This window comes from Takifugu rubripes, chromosome 7, assembly GCF_901000725.2.
Source record: "Takifugu rubripes chromosome 7, fTakRub1.2, whole genome shotgun sequence".
NCBI lineage: Eukaryota > Metazoa > Chordata > Actinopteri > Tetraodontiformes > Tetraodontidae > Takifugu > Takifugu rubripes.
In genome coordinates, this window is record NC_042291.1 from 650,382 (window position 1) to 666,880 (window position 16,499).

Genomic DNA, 16,499 nt, shown 5'->3' on the forward strand with positions numbered 1-16,499 from the left:
ATTGTTTCTAGGATGACCAAAAATGAAAAATGTACAGATGGATCAAAATTTTTTAAGGGGAAGTCCTAGACAAAATCACTGTGTTACAGCAATTTCATCCCTCACTAAAATTTCTGTTCATAAAAATGTTCATTGGTAATGATCATACAGCTAATGTTGGTGGCTCAATGTTTGTTCTTGATGATGATATCCTTTAAGAGGAGTAATGGGGGGACAGAAGGCTTGACGCGCCAAGTAGCTGTAGATCACTTGTAATGCTACTTGTAAACACCATTCCCTTTGCAGGGCATGTAGGTCACCAGCATCACAGTTCTACTGGTCATCAATGTAGATTGATGTGCAAAGCTATCGTAAAACATGTCCTGAGTGTCCAAAAAAACTCCATAAATCAAACTAAAAACTACTTAGCACCCCATGTAAGCCAATCACAATGGACATTGTCAGCGGAGGTTCTCAGTCATCCAGGTCATGGTAATTCTGGTAGTTCAATCTTAACAACTGGACTCTTCCAGTTTCATGAAGATATTTCACCTCTCATCCAAGAGGTTTCATCAGTTCTAACTGACTGTTGGGGAGTCCCAGATACTTATACTCATTAGGAGCCATTAACACATTTGGAGCTTCGGTCACCTGATTGTTGGCTGTTTCACCCCTCATTATGCGGGTTGTTGAAACTTCCTTTGACACAATGGGGTTCATTAGTGGCCCTGTGTAAATGGCCTCTGCTCCTCCTGGGGAGGTTTTTCGACACTATTGAAAACAGGTGACAGGTGAAGCCTCAGACCCCTCTGTTTAATAATGGTCTTTCCAGTTTGACATAGATGGCCTTTTTCAGTCCTCTCTTGAACCCTCTCCCCTCCCAGCCCAAAACCTGTAGGTTATTGTCCTCAAAAGGACAATTTAAAAAAAAAAACTTTTTCTGAATAAGAAGAAACCTTAAGGAGAGCCACAGATGAGGGGGGCCTGCCCCTAATAATAAGGGTCCCTCTCCACATATACAGAGAACATCAACATTAGTAATATATCTATGTTCCTATTAGAATTGGAGTATAATGTGTCGATGCTAATAAAAAAGTCCGTTGGCCAAAGGTACATCTTCAGAGGTCCTCATATGGAGCTCAGGGCTGCCTTACCTTCAGGTGTTGATGCACTGTATGCGGGATCAGGAGGATCAGAGAAAAACAAGACAGGCTCCATTGGCATTATATTTCCATTATGATAACATGTTATCCATGCGCTCTCTGTGAACCCTGCATCCACTGAGTTCACCCCGGAGAATATGTGTGTAGTTCCGGTTCTTGTACTTAAGGTGATGAGTTCACATACACTCTTACTGTAGATGATCAGGACACATCAGCCATCAGCACTTTCTCTCCTGGGCTGGACCCAAAAAGGGACATATTAGAATATTAGAAATATAATATAATATTAGAACACCTCCCTCTAAGTCTAATATGAGGGAGGTGCCTCACCAGACAACCCTTTTTGCTGGACAGCTACAAAAGGTTTGCTTATTGAATTGAGGGACTCTTATCTGTGCACACTATTAAAGTAGACTGTATGACTGGGTTAGGCATTGATGACAAACTTTTAGTGGCCAATCAGGATTTGACGGATTGATTAAAAAAAAAACTTTTTCTGAATAAGAAACTGGTGTGTATGCTGGTGCCACCGCCAGGGACAGACTGAGGCTGCAGCGCGTCGTGCGCGCTGCCGAGAAGGTGATCAGCTGCAGGCTTCCATCCATCCAGGACCTGTATATCGGATCACGGCAGACCCTTCCCACCCTGGTCACGGACTGTTTTCCCCCCTCCCCTCAGGCAGGAGACTACGGTCCATTCGGACCAAAACCTCCCGCTACATGAACAGCTTCTTCCCCTCTGCCATCAGGCTGCTGAACACCAAGTGACTTATCACTTAAGCACCATGTACAGCAGCCAGTCGGACTCACGAACAATACATCACATTACTCCTGCATTGACCTGCACTATTTCTTACTATTTATATATATACTGTATATATGTCTTATTTTATTTATCTTATTCTAGTGTTGTCTTCTTTATGTTGAATGTCGCAGCATCACACCAAGACACATTCCTAGCTTGTGTAATACTGTGTATTACATGAACAATGGCGATAAATCTGCTTCTGATTCTTCTGATTCTGATTGATATAAATGCCGTGGGAGACTGCATCCCATAGTGAGCCGCGTCCCTCAAATTATTCTAAGAAGTGCGACTATGTTAGATAACCAAATGTTTTAATCACTTCTAATCAAGATCAATCATTAAAAAAAAAAAAGCCAGTACATGGCTGCACTCACTTTTCATAGGACTGGGCACTCTAGAAAGAATTATATTTTATTACCTCGATCAGAGAAATGAAGCAATTTGATACATTATCATTTCTTTATTCGGTAAAAGTAAGAGTTTCGATGATGACGATGAGGTAGCCATTGTTGTTGTTTTCATTTTTTTTGGTTTGTGGAACAAAAAGTGAGAAGAGTCTCAGAAATACAAATTACACTGTAATATTTACAACAAAGACACTGTATTTGATATATAATGTAATAAGAACACTCAAAAAATAATCCAAAACAAGACCTTACATACAATAAAGTCAGAAATGCATTGAAAATGACCTGAATGAGTTTACTGTTGCTTTGAAAGACAATGGGACAGTCCTCAATGTACCTCCTATTATGACTCCACTCCCCAAACCAGGTCTCTCACCCTTACCACCCCCTCCTCTGACCCAGCAGGAGCTTGAGACTTTCAAAAGTCCACCCAGCCCTTATGGGCTGGCCATCCTGCTTGTGGACTTCAGCTCCACTTTCAATGCAATAATCTCGGACCTGCAACAGGACAAGATTTCTCAGTTTAACATGGCAGATTCCACCTGCAGTTCTGTCACAGACCTCCTGTCTGACAGGGAAAGGATGGTAAAGGCAGAAAAATTGGAAGTAGACCCATCAACACCGGTTCCCCTCAAGGCAATGACAAAAGTGAAATTTGATCCATTTTACAGATGATTTTTGCTCTCGCTTCAAGAAAAAGAAAACAAAAAAAACCAAGTTTTTTCATGTGTTTCCAGTTGTGAATTTACATGTAAACTATGAAAGCAGCAAGATTAAACCTGTCACGTTTTAGTCTAGTTTTACAGAGCCTCTATCTTCTTTTGAACCCAGTGGATTAGCTGGGTTACTCTGCTGTAGACTCCTGGTTTGTTGGGACGCCCGCACCCCTCACCCCAGCTTACAACCCCCGCCAGCCTCCAGTCCCCACTAGCTGTCTCACATACCAGGGGTCCACCGCTGTCTCCCTGGAAATAAATTAGTTGATGATTCTTCTTTAAATAAAACCCAATCATCAAATACCTGCTGCATATGCAGATTTTATACCTGACAGGAGTCCACGCCTCCACTCATGGTGCCAGCACACATCATTCGAGGAGTTAAATATGTCCCATAGACACTGGAGTGGCCGCAGACAGATTGGTCAATTACCTTGACCTGAGCTTGCCTTAAGTTATTTGTCACAAAGCCTGGGACAGAAATAGAGGACAAGTCAAGCACTGTGAAATTCAACTAAAAATCAAACACATTAGGTCACCCAGAAAGCTTCATAGTTGCCATTAGTCTGCCTTTTAGTAATATATAAACCCCTGGATGAGTCTTCATCTCATTGTAGGGTCCTGTGTGAGTATTTAGGGGTTCAGTACCTTGCTCAGTGGTGCTTGGGCAGTGCTCTGAAGGTGCCCTCATCTATCATCTGAAACTTTTTTAGCTAAGCAATCCAAATAAAGGCAAATCATCATTGTGTGAGACTAATAGAATGAGCCACCTCCTTCACGAATGTATCCCCAGCCTGTGATCCAACAGGCAGCTCCAGGAAGAAAGGATTCACCTTCACTCGGTAAACACACTGGCCGTACCCTGCCTGTAACAGCACAGAGTAATTAGACTCTAACATGATTTTATATCTTTGGTCAAAAATGATAAAGTTACAAAGATTATTTCCTAGCTCATAGCGGGCCAAAGTTATATTTAAAAAAAAAAAAGTTTCCTAAATCCAGCTCATTCAATCATCACTACGATAGATCACAATCTCTGTCTTAATGTGGTATATATAATATTTCTGTTTTTTCAGGGGTTTATAAATGTATTCCAAAATTCCTAATTTTTCCCATCATACATATATGTATGTTTAAACTAAATCATTTGTATGCTTTGATGGCCACATTGCTTGAACTCATTTGTCCCAGTGCTTCAGAGATATCAATTAGATATTATCAATGCCCTAGTATCTGACTCCTTTTAGAATGCAATGCATGACCGTACAAAATATTTCACATCCTGTAAATGTTAAAGTTGACACTATTAACATGTGGGAGTTACATTTGTTTTGTCATTTAAACACTGGCTTCACTGCAACTACAAAGTATTAAAAAAATAAAGTTAATCTCATGCTGTTATGATTCTGAACATACACGCAAAGAAATGTACAGTATTTATGTTCTATGCCTCTCCTCTCCTCTCCTCTCCTCTCCTCTCCTCTCCTCTCCTCTCCTCTCCTCTCCTCTCCTCTCCTCTCCCTCTTCTAAAGGGGAGTTTTTCCTTGCCACTGTTGCTTGTCTGGGGTTAGGCCCTGGGATTCTGGAAAGCGCCTTGAAAAATTTTTGATTGTGAAAGACGCTATATAAATAAAGATTGATTTGATTTGACATTCCACTGTTTATTTTGATATCATAAATGCAATATATCACATGTTGCCACGTAGAAACAGGATCTAAATTATTTCTACCTTTTTCCCCCCTCAAAATACATCAGCTACACATTGACTAAACTAATGAATTCTCATTAAGTTCTGCCCGAAAATGGAACCAGCTCCTCTGACCTTCCAAGTCAATGTCAATGATGGTGCGCAAAAGGCCCACATCGTAGTCATTGTTGAATCTGTTAAACCGAGGGTGAGAGATGACCTGCAGCGCTCTGTATTGTTTCCCCAGAGAGCTATCTGCAATACTGACTGTGTCCGCTACCACCAGCCAGTCAGCCTCTTCAAGCATGTTGTTCCTGCACAAAGCAACACATCAGTGTGGTGGTCAGAGGTCAGGTGTAACTGATCCAAGAGTCCTGCTGACTCTGGATATAAGGATGTAAAAGAGACGCTTTACAATATCAGTGTTACATTATTTTAACTCCCTGTGTCTTACTCAACAAAGCAGTGAGCAGCAGTGATGACCCAGCGAGGGGAGATGATGGCACCTCCACAAACGTGCCTCCCTCTCCAGTGTAGACTGACGTGCCATCCCCACTTGTCTTTCTCAGCCAAAGTCCCTCCAACAATACGTTGGTTTTTACTAAGCAGAACTGGGCAATCTGGATGTGAGAATGAGACCTGATTTTTAGACAAACCAATAAAGGTGTGATGATTATTTTACCCGGAAAGTGCAGAATTACTTATTAATTGTTGTTTCTGATCAATTTACCTGATGTGGCATTTACGGTCTGATTCACTGGATTCTTTGGCAGAAAAGGCAGCTGCGTTGGGCTGGTGCAGTTCCCCTCCAGGCCACAGAGGGGAGGTGTTTCCTTTCGTTCTGAAGGAAATGCCAGGAATTTGACTATTTAAGAGAGAAAAATAAACTGATGGTTATAAGTAAATCCTGCACAGTATGACTTATTACCAGGTACAATAAATGTGGGGAAATAATGCCATACTGTATGTGTTTATAGTTTTTTATGGTGTAATTCTGCTTGCAAAATGCATGTTCCTTAAGAATGGGACAACATTTAAAAGCCAGTTAAACAGGCTTTGCAATGACATAATCTTTATTGCCAATGAGAATTGTGACACCAAAGAAATAATCTTTTTCTATATTTCCATATTTTGTGCCAAGTTTATTTATAATAGATTTAACAATTGACAACAGACTGCTCAAATCCTCAGGTGTGAACTTGAGTTTTCAGAATTCTCCAAAGATGGAGATTCTTTATGGCTTTCTCATTAACAGTACACTTAAGTTACAGTGGTTCTAAGAATTTTCTGTCTGTTACCAGCATTTTCACCGGTTTTCTGATATGGTGCATCTGTCTGGCAGGATGCATTTCTTCAGCAAGTATACAAACCACAAATGGCCTCTTTCTCCTACTTATAAATATGTGTGGAATTTTTTAGTTTTTAATTTCAGTCTTGTGCCATGGTAACATGATGACCTATGCAACTCTTGCTGCTCCACCGTCTTGCCATGTAAAGAAAGGAGGGCTTCCGTGTTTCATGAAAATATAAACCCTATGCTGTAATAGTAGAAGGTAATTTTAGTTTATCCTCAGAAATTCAAATCTTATTAGTCTCAGCTAACCTCGAAAGTAGTTACCTAGGAGAGCCGAGGTGATGACTAGTTTGATGATAACAGGAAGGCTCACCAACAGTAGGAGTTCACGGGATGAAAAGGTTCGGGACTCTGGATCTAAAAATGGACACACAATCAGTCCACACTACCAGCCACTTCTGTTTTTAATGAATTGTTAAGTTGAATATCAATAACTACTATATCAGTGTAGCAGTGTAAAGTGAAACCATTTCTGACTAGAGGGGGTTCTGCAGCATTTCACTGACAAGTGTATTGATTATCCAATCAATAAATGATATGTTTTTTCAGTCTGGATGGGCCAACAGGATGTCAGTGATGTCTACCTCAAATCAAATCAAATCAAATCAAATCAAATCAAATCAAATCAAATCAAATCAAATCAAATCAAATCAAATCAAATCAAATCAAATCAAATCAAATCAAATCAAATCAAATCAAATCAAATCAAATCAAATCAATCTTTATTTATATAGCGTCTTTTACAATCAGAATTGTTTCAAGGCGCTTTCCAGAATCCCAGGGCCTGACCCCAGACAAGCAACAGTGGCAAGGAAAAACTCCCCTTTAACAGGAAGAAACCTTGAGCAGGACCAGGCTCATGTAGGGGGACCCTCCTGCTGATGGCCGGCTGGGTAAAGAGAGAGGAGAGGGGGGAGGACAGGTAGAGGATAGAATAGGTAGGAGAGGAGAGGAGAGGAGAGGAGAGGAGAGGAGAGGAGAGGAGAGGAGAGGAGAGGAGAGGAGAGGAGAGGAGAGGAGAGGAAACCATGACCCAGTGGGGTGACAGAGGCCTGTCAGTTGATCATGTTTCTGGACCCCAGCAGACCCGGTAGCTAAATGCTCGGCCCCCCATTCTACTCCGAGAAACTCTGGGAACCACAAGTAGACCAGCATTCTGAGAGCGGAGCGGTATATTGGGCTGGTAAGGTGTCACTAGCTCCTCCAGATCGGATAAAGCTAGGCCTCTGAGGAACTTGTAGGTCAAAAGAAGGGTTTTAAAAATTATTCTAAATTTAACGGGCAGCCATTGAAGAGACGCCAGTACAGGAGTTATGTGATCTCTTTTGTCAATACCTGTCAGAACTCTGGCTGCAGCATTTTGGATCAGCTGGAGGCTTCTTAAAGAGGAGTTTGGACACGCTGATAATAAAGAATTACAATAGTCCAGCCTGGAAGTAACAAATGCATGGACTAACTTTTCAGCATCATGCCGCGTCAGCAGCTTCCTGATCTTTGTGATGTTCCTCAGGTGAAAAAAGGCACATCTAGACACTAATTTAATGTGTGAGTTGAAGGAGAGATTTTGATCAAAAGTTACTCCAAGATTCCTCACAGAGACTAGATGTTAATGAGATACCATCTAGAGTGATAATGTGATCTAATCTATCCCTGAGAGGTTCAGGACCATGACCTCAGTTTTTCCTGAGTTAAGGAGGAGGAAATTTGAAGACATCCAGGACTTTATGTCTTTAAGACAGGTCTGAAGCTTCACTAACTTCTCTGTCTCCTCTGGTTTCATGGATAAATAAAGCTGGGTGTCATCAGCATAACAATGAACATTTATCCCATGCTGCCGAATAATGTTCCCTAAGGGAAGCATGTACAAGGTGAAAAGGATTGGTCCAAGTACAGAACCTTGAGGAACCCCATGGCTAACTCTACTGTATGAGGAGGGAACACCATGGACATGAGCAAACCGGTATCTATCAGATAAATATGATCTAAACCAGTCTAGTGCTGTCCCTTTAATCCCAATCACATGTTCCAGTCTCTGTAACAGGATGCTGTGATCGACTGTATCAAAAGCAGCACTGAGGTCCAGCAGAACCAGCATAGAGACCAGTCCATGATCTGAAACTATGAGAAGATCATTAGTAACTTTAAGAAGTGTTGTTTCTGTGCTGTGATGAGCTCTAAAGCCTGACTGAAACATCTCAAACAGGGTGTTTCTCTGCAGGTGCTCCAGTAACTGAGTCACCACCACCTTCTCAAGAACTTTAGAGATAAAAGGAAGGTTCGATATCGGCCTGTAATCTGCTAAGACATCAGGATCCAGTGATGGTTTTTTAAGCAACGGCTTAATCACTGCCACCTTGTAGGACCTGGGTCCATAACCTGTCACTAAAGAACAATTGATGTGGTCCAGGATAGAACTGCCTATCACTGGTAAAACATCCTTCAACAGATGTGTTGGGATGGGATCTAAAAGACACGTGATGGTCTTGGATTTCTGAATTAGCGATGACGCCTCAGAAAAATATATAGGGGTGAAGGCGTTTAAGGGCTTGTTGGAGAACCTGTATGTTCCCACAGTCAGCACATCTCGTGATGGTCCAGTTGTAGGGATGGCCTGGTTAGCTTTTTCTCTGATAGCTAGAACTTTATCAGTGAAGAAGCTCATGAAGTCTTCACCACTAACTGTATTTCTGGTGTTTTTACATTCACTTTTATTTAAACATTAAATCTCAACTAATCCATAACAATGCAGTTAAAATGCTACATTAATCTGTTCAATGTAGCATTTATAGGTGAAAAAGTGAAAGCTTTCTGTGCTGACATTTTAAAAAAACAACAACACATAATCACATGATCTAAGTGCTGAAAGAACTTGAGCTGACCAAGCAAAACATCATTTCACATTAGGCGTGACCTGCATGTAATATGGTGGAGCTTAAAAATACAAAAATCTATTTTTTGCTTGACAGGCAGCCACCAGAGGGGACAAGAGGAATGAGCAGAGGTGAAATATTAAAGTTCTTACTGACATTCGATAAAATAAAACCCTCACAGATGCATTTAGACAGTAGTGTTGGTACTGTTAGGCCGAGACACTTGTGAGCCTTAAGAGGTTATTAGCTTATAAAACGTGTCCACTTCTGATATGCTGTCAAAACAAAAATACACCACTTGTAATTGCAACCATGAATTCTGTGTACTTATCTGATTGGGCAAACTTTCATGATCAGATGAAATTAAAGAACAGGGACAAAATGCTGCATATGTTGCCTCTTCCCACCACAGTTCTGCTGAGATTAAACCATTATTTTGTTGTTTTTGTGTTGCTTGACATAATTTGTAACCATATTGAGTTGGAGGATGGTGGGTTATATGGTTATGTGCTGGGTTCTGTTCAGTTTGAGAGGGAAGCTAAAATTTATTGTCTTTATTGTTTAGGATTTACCTTATGATTTCAGACTTTTGCTGGCAAAAATTCACTTTTAAACAAATTGGGTTATTCTGAGGGATCAAATATTTGTATTTGATAAAAATCCATAATTTTTAAAGACAAATGTTTTTTTTCAAAATTAATTTTACACTTTATTCCACATTTCTTTTAGGAGACCACACAAGAGTGTGTTCAGTAGTGCAACATTTGTCATCATTTGAGTTGTCGACTCACTCAACCTGCCTCTCAGGTTGCACTGAAGTACACAATAATAATATAGTATTGTTGTTTAGAACCTGAACAAATGTCACCATATATATTGCGCTAATGAGAACCATTAGTGATGGAAAAATGATGATGGAAAAACTCTTTGTTTACCTCAAAGCTACAAAATTATATCTCTAAGAAAGATACACCGTACATATCAATCTGATTATATTTTAGATCCTGAAGGAACACAAAATGTTTGTATCAAATAATATTATATATTCAACTGGTGCTGCATAGCTGATAAAATTTGATAAGCGAAAATCCTGCAGAACAAAGATAACAGTGCTTTCAAAGCTAATACTACTGCCAGACTGACACCTCATTTAGTTAAAGGACATCAATAAAACATTGTATAATTCTTTTTGTTTTCAATGGGTTGATGTTGACCAGAGGTTTCATCTATTGTTGCCCTGCTTGAGAAGGAATATTAAAAAGACTCTATCACCCTTGTCAAGTGTTATGGATTTTTAAGTAGTGGCATTTTGCCCTGCACTAAAATATTTAGCTTTGTAGAGTTTCATTTAAGGGGCAAAAAAAATCCACTGAGAAGCTAATGTACGTTAAGTGGCATCTGACTTGTCCCTTTTTTTTAAATTCACTTATGATTTGGTTAACTAATCTGTCTTTAAATATTGTACATGCATGGCACAAAGATGTTTCATTTAATATTCATTAGTGGACCTTTATTATGAGCAGTTTTTGATATTTTCAGAACCTAAGCTAGCAGTTTAATTATGATTCTGTGGTAAAATCTGTAGCATCAAAGCAGTTTCCTGTAAAGATGAAATGTATCTTAAATGAAATCAATATATAAATGCTGACACTGAAAAGACAGAAGTCATGTCACGTGAGTAATTTTTGCTAGTTGCTAGTACTTTAAGACCTAAATATTTGTGGATTTTCCCAGCAAATATTATTTATCAATATAATCATGAAATGCAAATATTAAGTCTTTGAACTCATCTGATTTCATGATATTTTACTGTGTGGGACTATCCCAATATAAATTTTGAAAGAAAACTAATTCAACTTGATCATACTTCATACCTGGTTCTCCTTCCGAGAGGTTTTTGGGGAATATGAGACCTATTGACCTGTCCTCCAGCAGGTCATCTGATGGGTTTCTCTGCTGGACTTCCTGATCATTATCCCAACACAGAGAAGGTGGTGTTTTTTGATCTTGGGCCTCAAAGAGAGATGAAGTTCCTGGAAGTTGAAGCTCAGGCACTGGATCTGTGTTTTCATTGGTTGCAGGATTGTAATAAGGCTTAAGTGTGAAGACTGTAGCGGAAACCAATGATGATACACTCTGTATTTCACGAGTGGAAAGAAAAGATGGTGAGGACCAGTGCTCCAGAGATTGGCAGGCTGATGGTAGAATTGGCTGCTGTGCATCAGAGCTGCTGGTTCTTCCTTTGTGGGCCTGCAGATCCATGACTGCAACCTCGCTCTTGTTTTATGGCAGTTATACAGGGGCGCGGGTGAGCAGATTAGCAGGAGGCAAGTAACACTCAGCGATATCTGCTAATTTTGTGACATGGTCAAAAACTGTCAGACCTGCAACAAAATGAAAAGCAACAGACCACAAAGCTGGAAACCAGATTCTGTCAATATCTATGAGATGTTACTTTAGAAAGAAAGCTTTTAAAGTAATATATCTCATAAGATTTGGCATACATCAGTGAAAAAAATAAAAAATAAATCATAGTACAGGAGACATAAGACTCTAAATTCTATTGATTATAGCAATTTAAGGTAGCTTGATTGATGATTAATTACAATCTGTGAATATCTCTTGCACATTGCTGAATTCTAAACAGTTTCTCACCTGAAAGATATGCATTTGTATTTCCTCCATTTAAAAGGCACAGGTGATACTCACTTGATCTCCCCCAGCTTCAGCCAGTCAGGAGTCAACAGTAAGACTTTCGTGCTTCTTCTTCCTCCACTTACTACATAATCCCTTCATTATGACTCCGTCTTCAGTCCCCACCTCGTACGCTCTTTTCTGGTCTGAACAGGCACAGTTGCAGGAGTCAGATCAGTAATGGATACGTCATTATCAGGTGTCTATAAAATATGCATGGAGATAATTGTGTGCTAGGATGGGAGTTTAACAGCTGATGTAAGGCACACCGTGTGGATGAACCGCGTTCAAATACTGACCCAAATAATAGACTGATCTACATATAGAGTCAATGTGCTGAACTCACAAACAAGGAATTATTATTCTCCTATAATGTAGATGAATATCGATGTCGATGGTTTTGTTTTAGAGGTTTTGTGGTAGTGTCACTTTGCATCATCAGACATTTTCTAGGTCACTCTTTACTGCTTCACACGGCGCAGGAGACACAACTGTGTTATGTCTACCTGACGATGGAAATGTGTTTCAAATCAGATGAAGCATTTTTAGGTTTAAACACAGAATACAGATTTATTAAAATATAAAAAGAATTGTAACTCAATTGATAATTTTCCTGCAACATTAACATGCAAGTCGTTAATCTTTCAAGAGTGTTACAGTGTCAGGAAACGTGTCTGGTATTTACATTCATTCTGCTTTGTCCAGTCACTCCCCTACATGTATGCCAATTTGTCTTTATGTGTCTTCTTTTCTTTAACAAACCGCCAGCTAAAATCAAAAAGGAAAGAGTCAGAGCAAACTTCAGAGTCCACCATAACTGCTGACACTGACCTCTCTGAGCAGCTGGGCCACCATATTGGCACTTTCAACACTTTTAGTTTAGTTTTGTACCTCTTGCGACATGCCTAAGCACGGAAGGGAATAGGGCCCACAAATATGCAGATCATTCAGGCAGTTCCTTAAGGAAGAAAGTTGGCTAAGGCAATCACTAAGATCCTTCAAGGCATCCACCAAGAAAGGAACTAGTCAGAATTGCACATCATTTCCAATAGAGAATCAGGTTAAATTCCACCTAATTGACGCTGATGTACAAGATAATCTGGATGGATCTTCTCCCCGAAGTGGATAAGAAGCTCCAGCGGTGCCACCAGACATCACTCTGTCCTTCCAGAGACCTATCTGCCAAACCCCAACTAGCTGCAGCCAGTCCTCTATTGGGGGGCCTGGAGTACCTTAAATTAATCCTGTCATGCTGTCTTATTGACATCTTGCTTTGCCCTGTATACTAAACCGAAACATTCATGTCCTGTCCAGAGGCCGATACTTATACTTAGAAGCAAAGGAAAATGGTCATTCAAGGACAATTTTAAACTAAAAATGAATGACATGTCACCACTTTTTTGGGATATGTATATTGAAACCATGTGCTGGTGTTGTCCTCCATAGCCTGAGCAGAAAGGGAGCCACAGTAGCTACTTGCCTCCCTCACAATCAAAAACAGAACTTGTGCCATATCTTTTTTTTATAGACTCTTTAACATACCATGTGCCTGTAGACTTCAAATAAAATTCTTGACTTTGTATTCCATGATTGCAGATTTGCTCACCCCCTACAGTGATTGAATACATTTATAAATAAATGACGCAGGAGTGATTTGCTCCATCAGAATCTTTGTTTCGTTTAATCTGTTTGACTGGCACCTGATGACAACCCAGAAACAAAACAGCTCTCCCAGAGTTCTGTCTCTGGTGTATTCGGTGTCCCACAATTCACTCATAATGGCGGCAGCAACTTCAATTTGATAACATTAGTTTTACCCTCTGGAAAAACACATCTTAGTGGTTTTACTGTCCATTCATGACAGACAGGCGCATTAATATTAGAAGCCTCCAGGTGATCCAAAATGCTGCAGCTAGAGTTCTAACAGGTATTGAAAAAAGAGATTACATAACTACTGTACTGGCATCTCTTCATTGGCTGCCCATTAAATTTAGAATAATTTTTAAAATTCTTCTTCTGACCTACAAGGTCCTCAGAGGCCAAGCTCCATTCTACCTGGAGGAGCTAGTGACACCTTACCAGCCCAGTAGACCGCTCCACTCTCAGAATGCTGTTTACTTGTGGTCCCCAGAGTCTCGGTAGAATGGGGGGCCGAGCATTTAGCTATCAGGCCCCCTGCTGTGGAACCAGCTCCCTGTCCAGGTACAGGAGGCTGACTCCATCGCTACTTTAAAGATTAGGCTTAAAACCTACCTCTTTGATGAAGCTTATTATCACTAATTCTGTAGTTCCAGTTATTATCCTAGACAGAAAAATTATCATACTTAGGGGGTCGTCTAATTATTAGGTTAACATCTGAGTTACGCTGCTATAGGCCGAGGCTGCTGGGGTCCAGAAACATGATCACCTGACAGGCCTCTGTCACCCCACTGGGAAATGGTCTCCTCTCCTCTCCTACCTATTCTCTCCTCTGTCTATCCTCCCCCCTTCTCCTCTCTCTCTACCCAGCCAGCCATCAGCAGGAGGGCCCCCCTACATGAGCCTGGTCCTGCTCAAGGTTTATTCCTGTTAAAGGGGAGTTTTTCCTTGCCACTGTTGCTTGTTGGGGGTCAGGTCCTGGGATTCTGTAAAGCGCCTCGAACAATTTAGATTGTAAAAGATGCTATATAAATAAAGATTGATTGATTGAAGTTTTTGACCCCCAACCACATTTGATTTTGAGTATCTGTCAATACCTAGCCTCTGTCCAATACTTTGACATAGCAGTAAAAAAGAGAGAAAGAACATAACCAAGTTATCCCTTAAGGGTTTTTAAAAAAAACCCAAAAAAACAGACAAGCTATTTTTTATAATTGAAACAATAAACAAATCAATGCATCACTATGGAGTCATACTTACAGCATCACCTGCTGGTGACAGGAAGTTATCTCTGATATGACATATTTGCGAATAAGTTGTGAAGCTTTGTGCAAAGATCAGAACAAATAAAAAAGCCAATACTATTGAACCGGCCACTGAAATAGCATATATTTTACCTGCACCACAGCCCAACATGCACATGGCGGCCTGCTCATTGTAGCTTGAATTATTATTGAAACAGTGGTACTATACCATTTTTAAGTACACAGGTACTAGAGCGCAGAGCACTGCATCTTTTCTTAAACAAATGAACTAAAAGATGATTCAAGTCAAATATCGGACAGAAATCAGACAGTGTCATGCATGTTTTGCTGCAATGTACTCGGAGAATTGTGCTGGGTACTCGTTGATGAGGTGGCACATGGGTGAAGTATACGTCAGAGATACAGTGCAACACGCTGAAACTACACCAGCTATGGTGGTGATCCTCTGAAAGAAGGAACAGGCTCATATGGGGGGGGGGCTCCTGTTGATGGTTGGCTGGGGGCAAAGGAGGTGAAGAGGAGGACAATTTGTTTGAAGGGATCTCATAATCACAAGATTTCTTTCCCTTAAACTGTACATGTGCATGAGTGGGGCAGCAAAGACTGACTTCTTGGCTTCAACATACGGTAAGCTTACTCTTCAGGATGTAGAGGAATGTCCATTATTTCGGCATAATCATCATCATCATCATCATCATCTATTTCAGAGTCGTTGCCTATAGCCTATACTGTACACCTGAATGCCACTGGGAAAACACAAGGGCCCCTAAAAACAGAGGCCATTTATCTGCACACATAATACAAAATATGATCAATCAATCAATCAATCAATCTTTATTTATATAGCGTCTTTTACAATCAGAATTGTTTCAAGTCGCTTTCCAGAATCCCAGGGCCTAAACCCAGACAAGCAATAGTGGCAAGGAAAAACTCCCCTTTAACAGGAAGAAACCTTGAGCAGGACCAGGCTCATGTAGGGGGACCCTCCTGCTGATGGCCAGCTGGGTAGAGAGAGAGGAGAAGGGAGAGGACAGGTAGAGGATAGAATAGGTAGGAATAGGAATAGGAATTTTGCTGCACTATTTCTTACCACTTACCTCTTACCACTTACTATTTATGTATATACTGTATATATGTCTTATTTTATTTATCTTATTCTAGTGTGGTCTTCTTTATGTTGAATGTCGCAGCGTCACACCATGACAAATTCCTAGTTTGTGTAATACTGTGTATTACATGAACAATGGCAATAAATCTGCTTCTCTTCTGAGAAGAGAGGAAAGGAGAGGAGAGGGGTAGAGGAGAGGAGAGGTAGAGGGAAGGGGAGGGGAGGTAGAGGAGAGGAGAGGAGAGGCATAGAGCATAGAATATACACACAAAAATACATTATATTGAATTAAATTGAATTGAATAAGCTGCTGGTTGAGTGGGTCAGCGAGGTCGGAGGTCAGTATACAGCTCTGAAGGCTGTAAATGGATACAGAAGGGGGGGGCAGAAAAACTACACAGGAAATAGCATTACTAGTCTACTTGATGAGGAGAGGAGAGGAGAGGAGAGGAGAGGAGAGGAGAGGAGAGGAGAGGAGAGGAGAGGAGAGGAGAGGAGAGGAGAGGAAACCATGACCCAGTGGGGTGACAGAGGCCTGTCAGGTGATCATGTTTCCGGACCCCGGCAGCCTCGGCCTATAGCAGCATAGATAAGATGTTAACCTAATGATTAGACGGCTTCCTAAGTATAATAGTTTGTCTGTCTATGATAGTAACTGGAACTACAGAATTAGTAACAATACGCTTTTTCAAAGAGGAAGGTTTTAAGCCTAATCTTAAAAGTACTACTACTCTACTCTCTATTCACCTACGACTGCAGACCTGTACATGGATCCAACTCCATCATCAAGTTTGCAGACGACACAACGGT

General features: G+C 40.6%; 1 protein-coding gene across 1 annotated transcript; it reads right to left on the reverse strand.

Annotated features, from left to right (window-relative positions):
* Nucleotides 1-2,406: 2,406 nt before the first annotated feature.
* LOC115250450 (serine protease 42) lies at nucleotides 2,407-14,657 on the reverse strand. Its single transcript, XM_029839038.1, has 10 exons — nucleotides 14,577-14,657; nucleotides 11,694-11,824; nucleotides 10,859-11,368; nucleotides 6,379-6,471; nucleotides 5,491-5,625; nucleotides 5,215-5,380; nucleotides 4,896-5,074; nucleotides 3,843-3,938; nucleotides 3,401-3,543; nucleotides 2,407-2,854 (listed from the first exon to the last, which is right to left on the reverse strand). The coding sequence occupies exons 3-10, from the start codon at nucleotides 11,244-11,246 to the stop codon at nucleotides 2,735-2,737; spliced, it is 1,320 nt and encodes a 439-aa protein (XP_029694898.1). The 5' UTR covers nucleotides 11,247-11,368; nucleotides 11,694-11,824; nucleotides 14,577-14,657; the 3' UTR covers nucleotides 2,407-2,734.
* Between the last annotated feature and the right edge of the window lie 1,842 nt (nucleotides 14,658-16,499).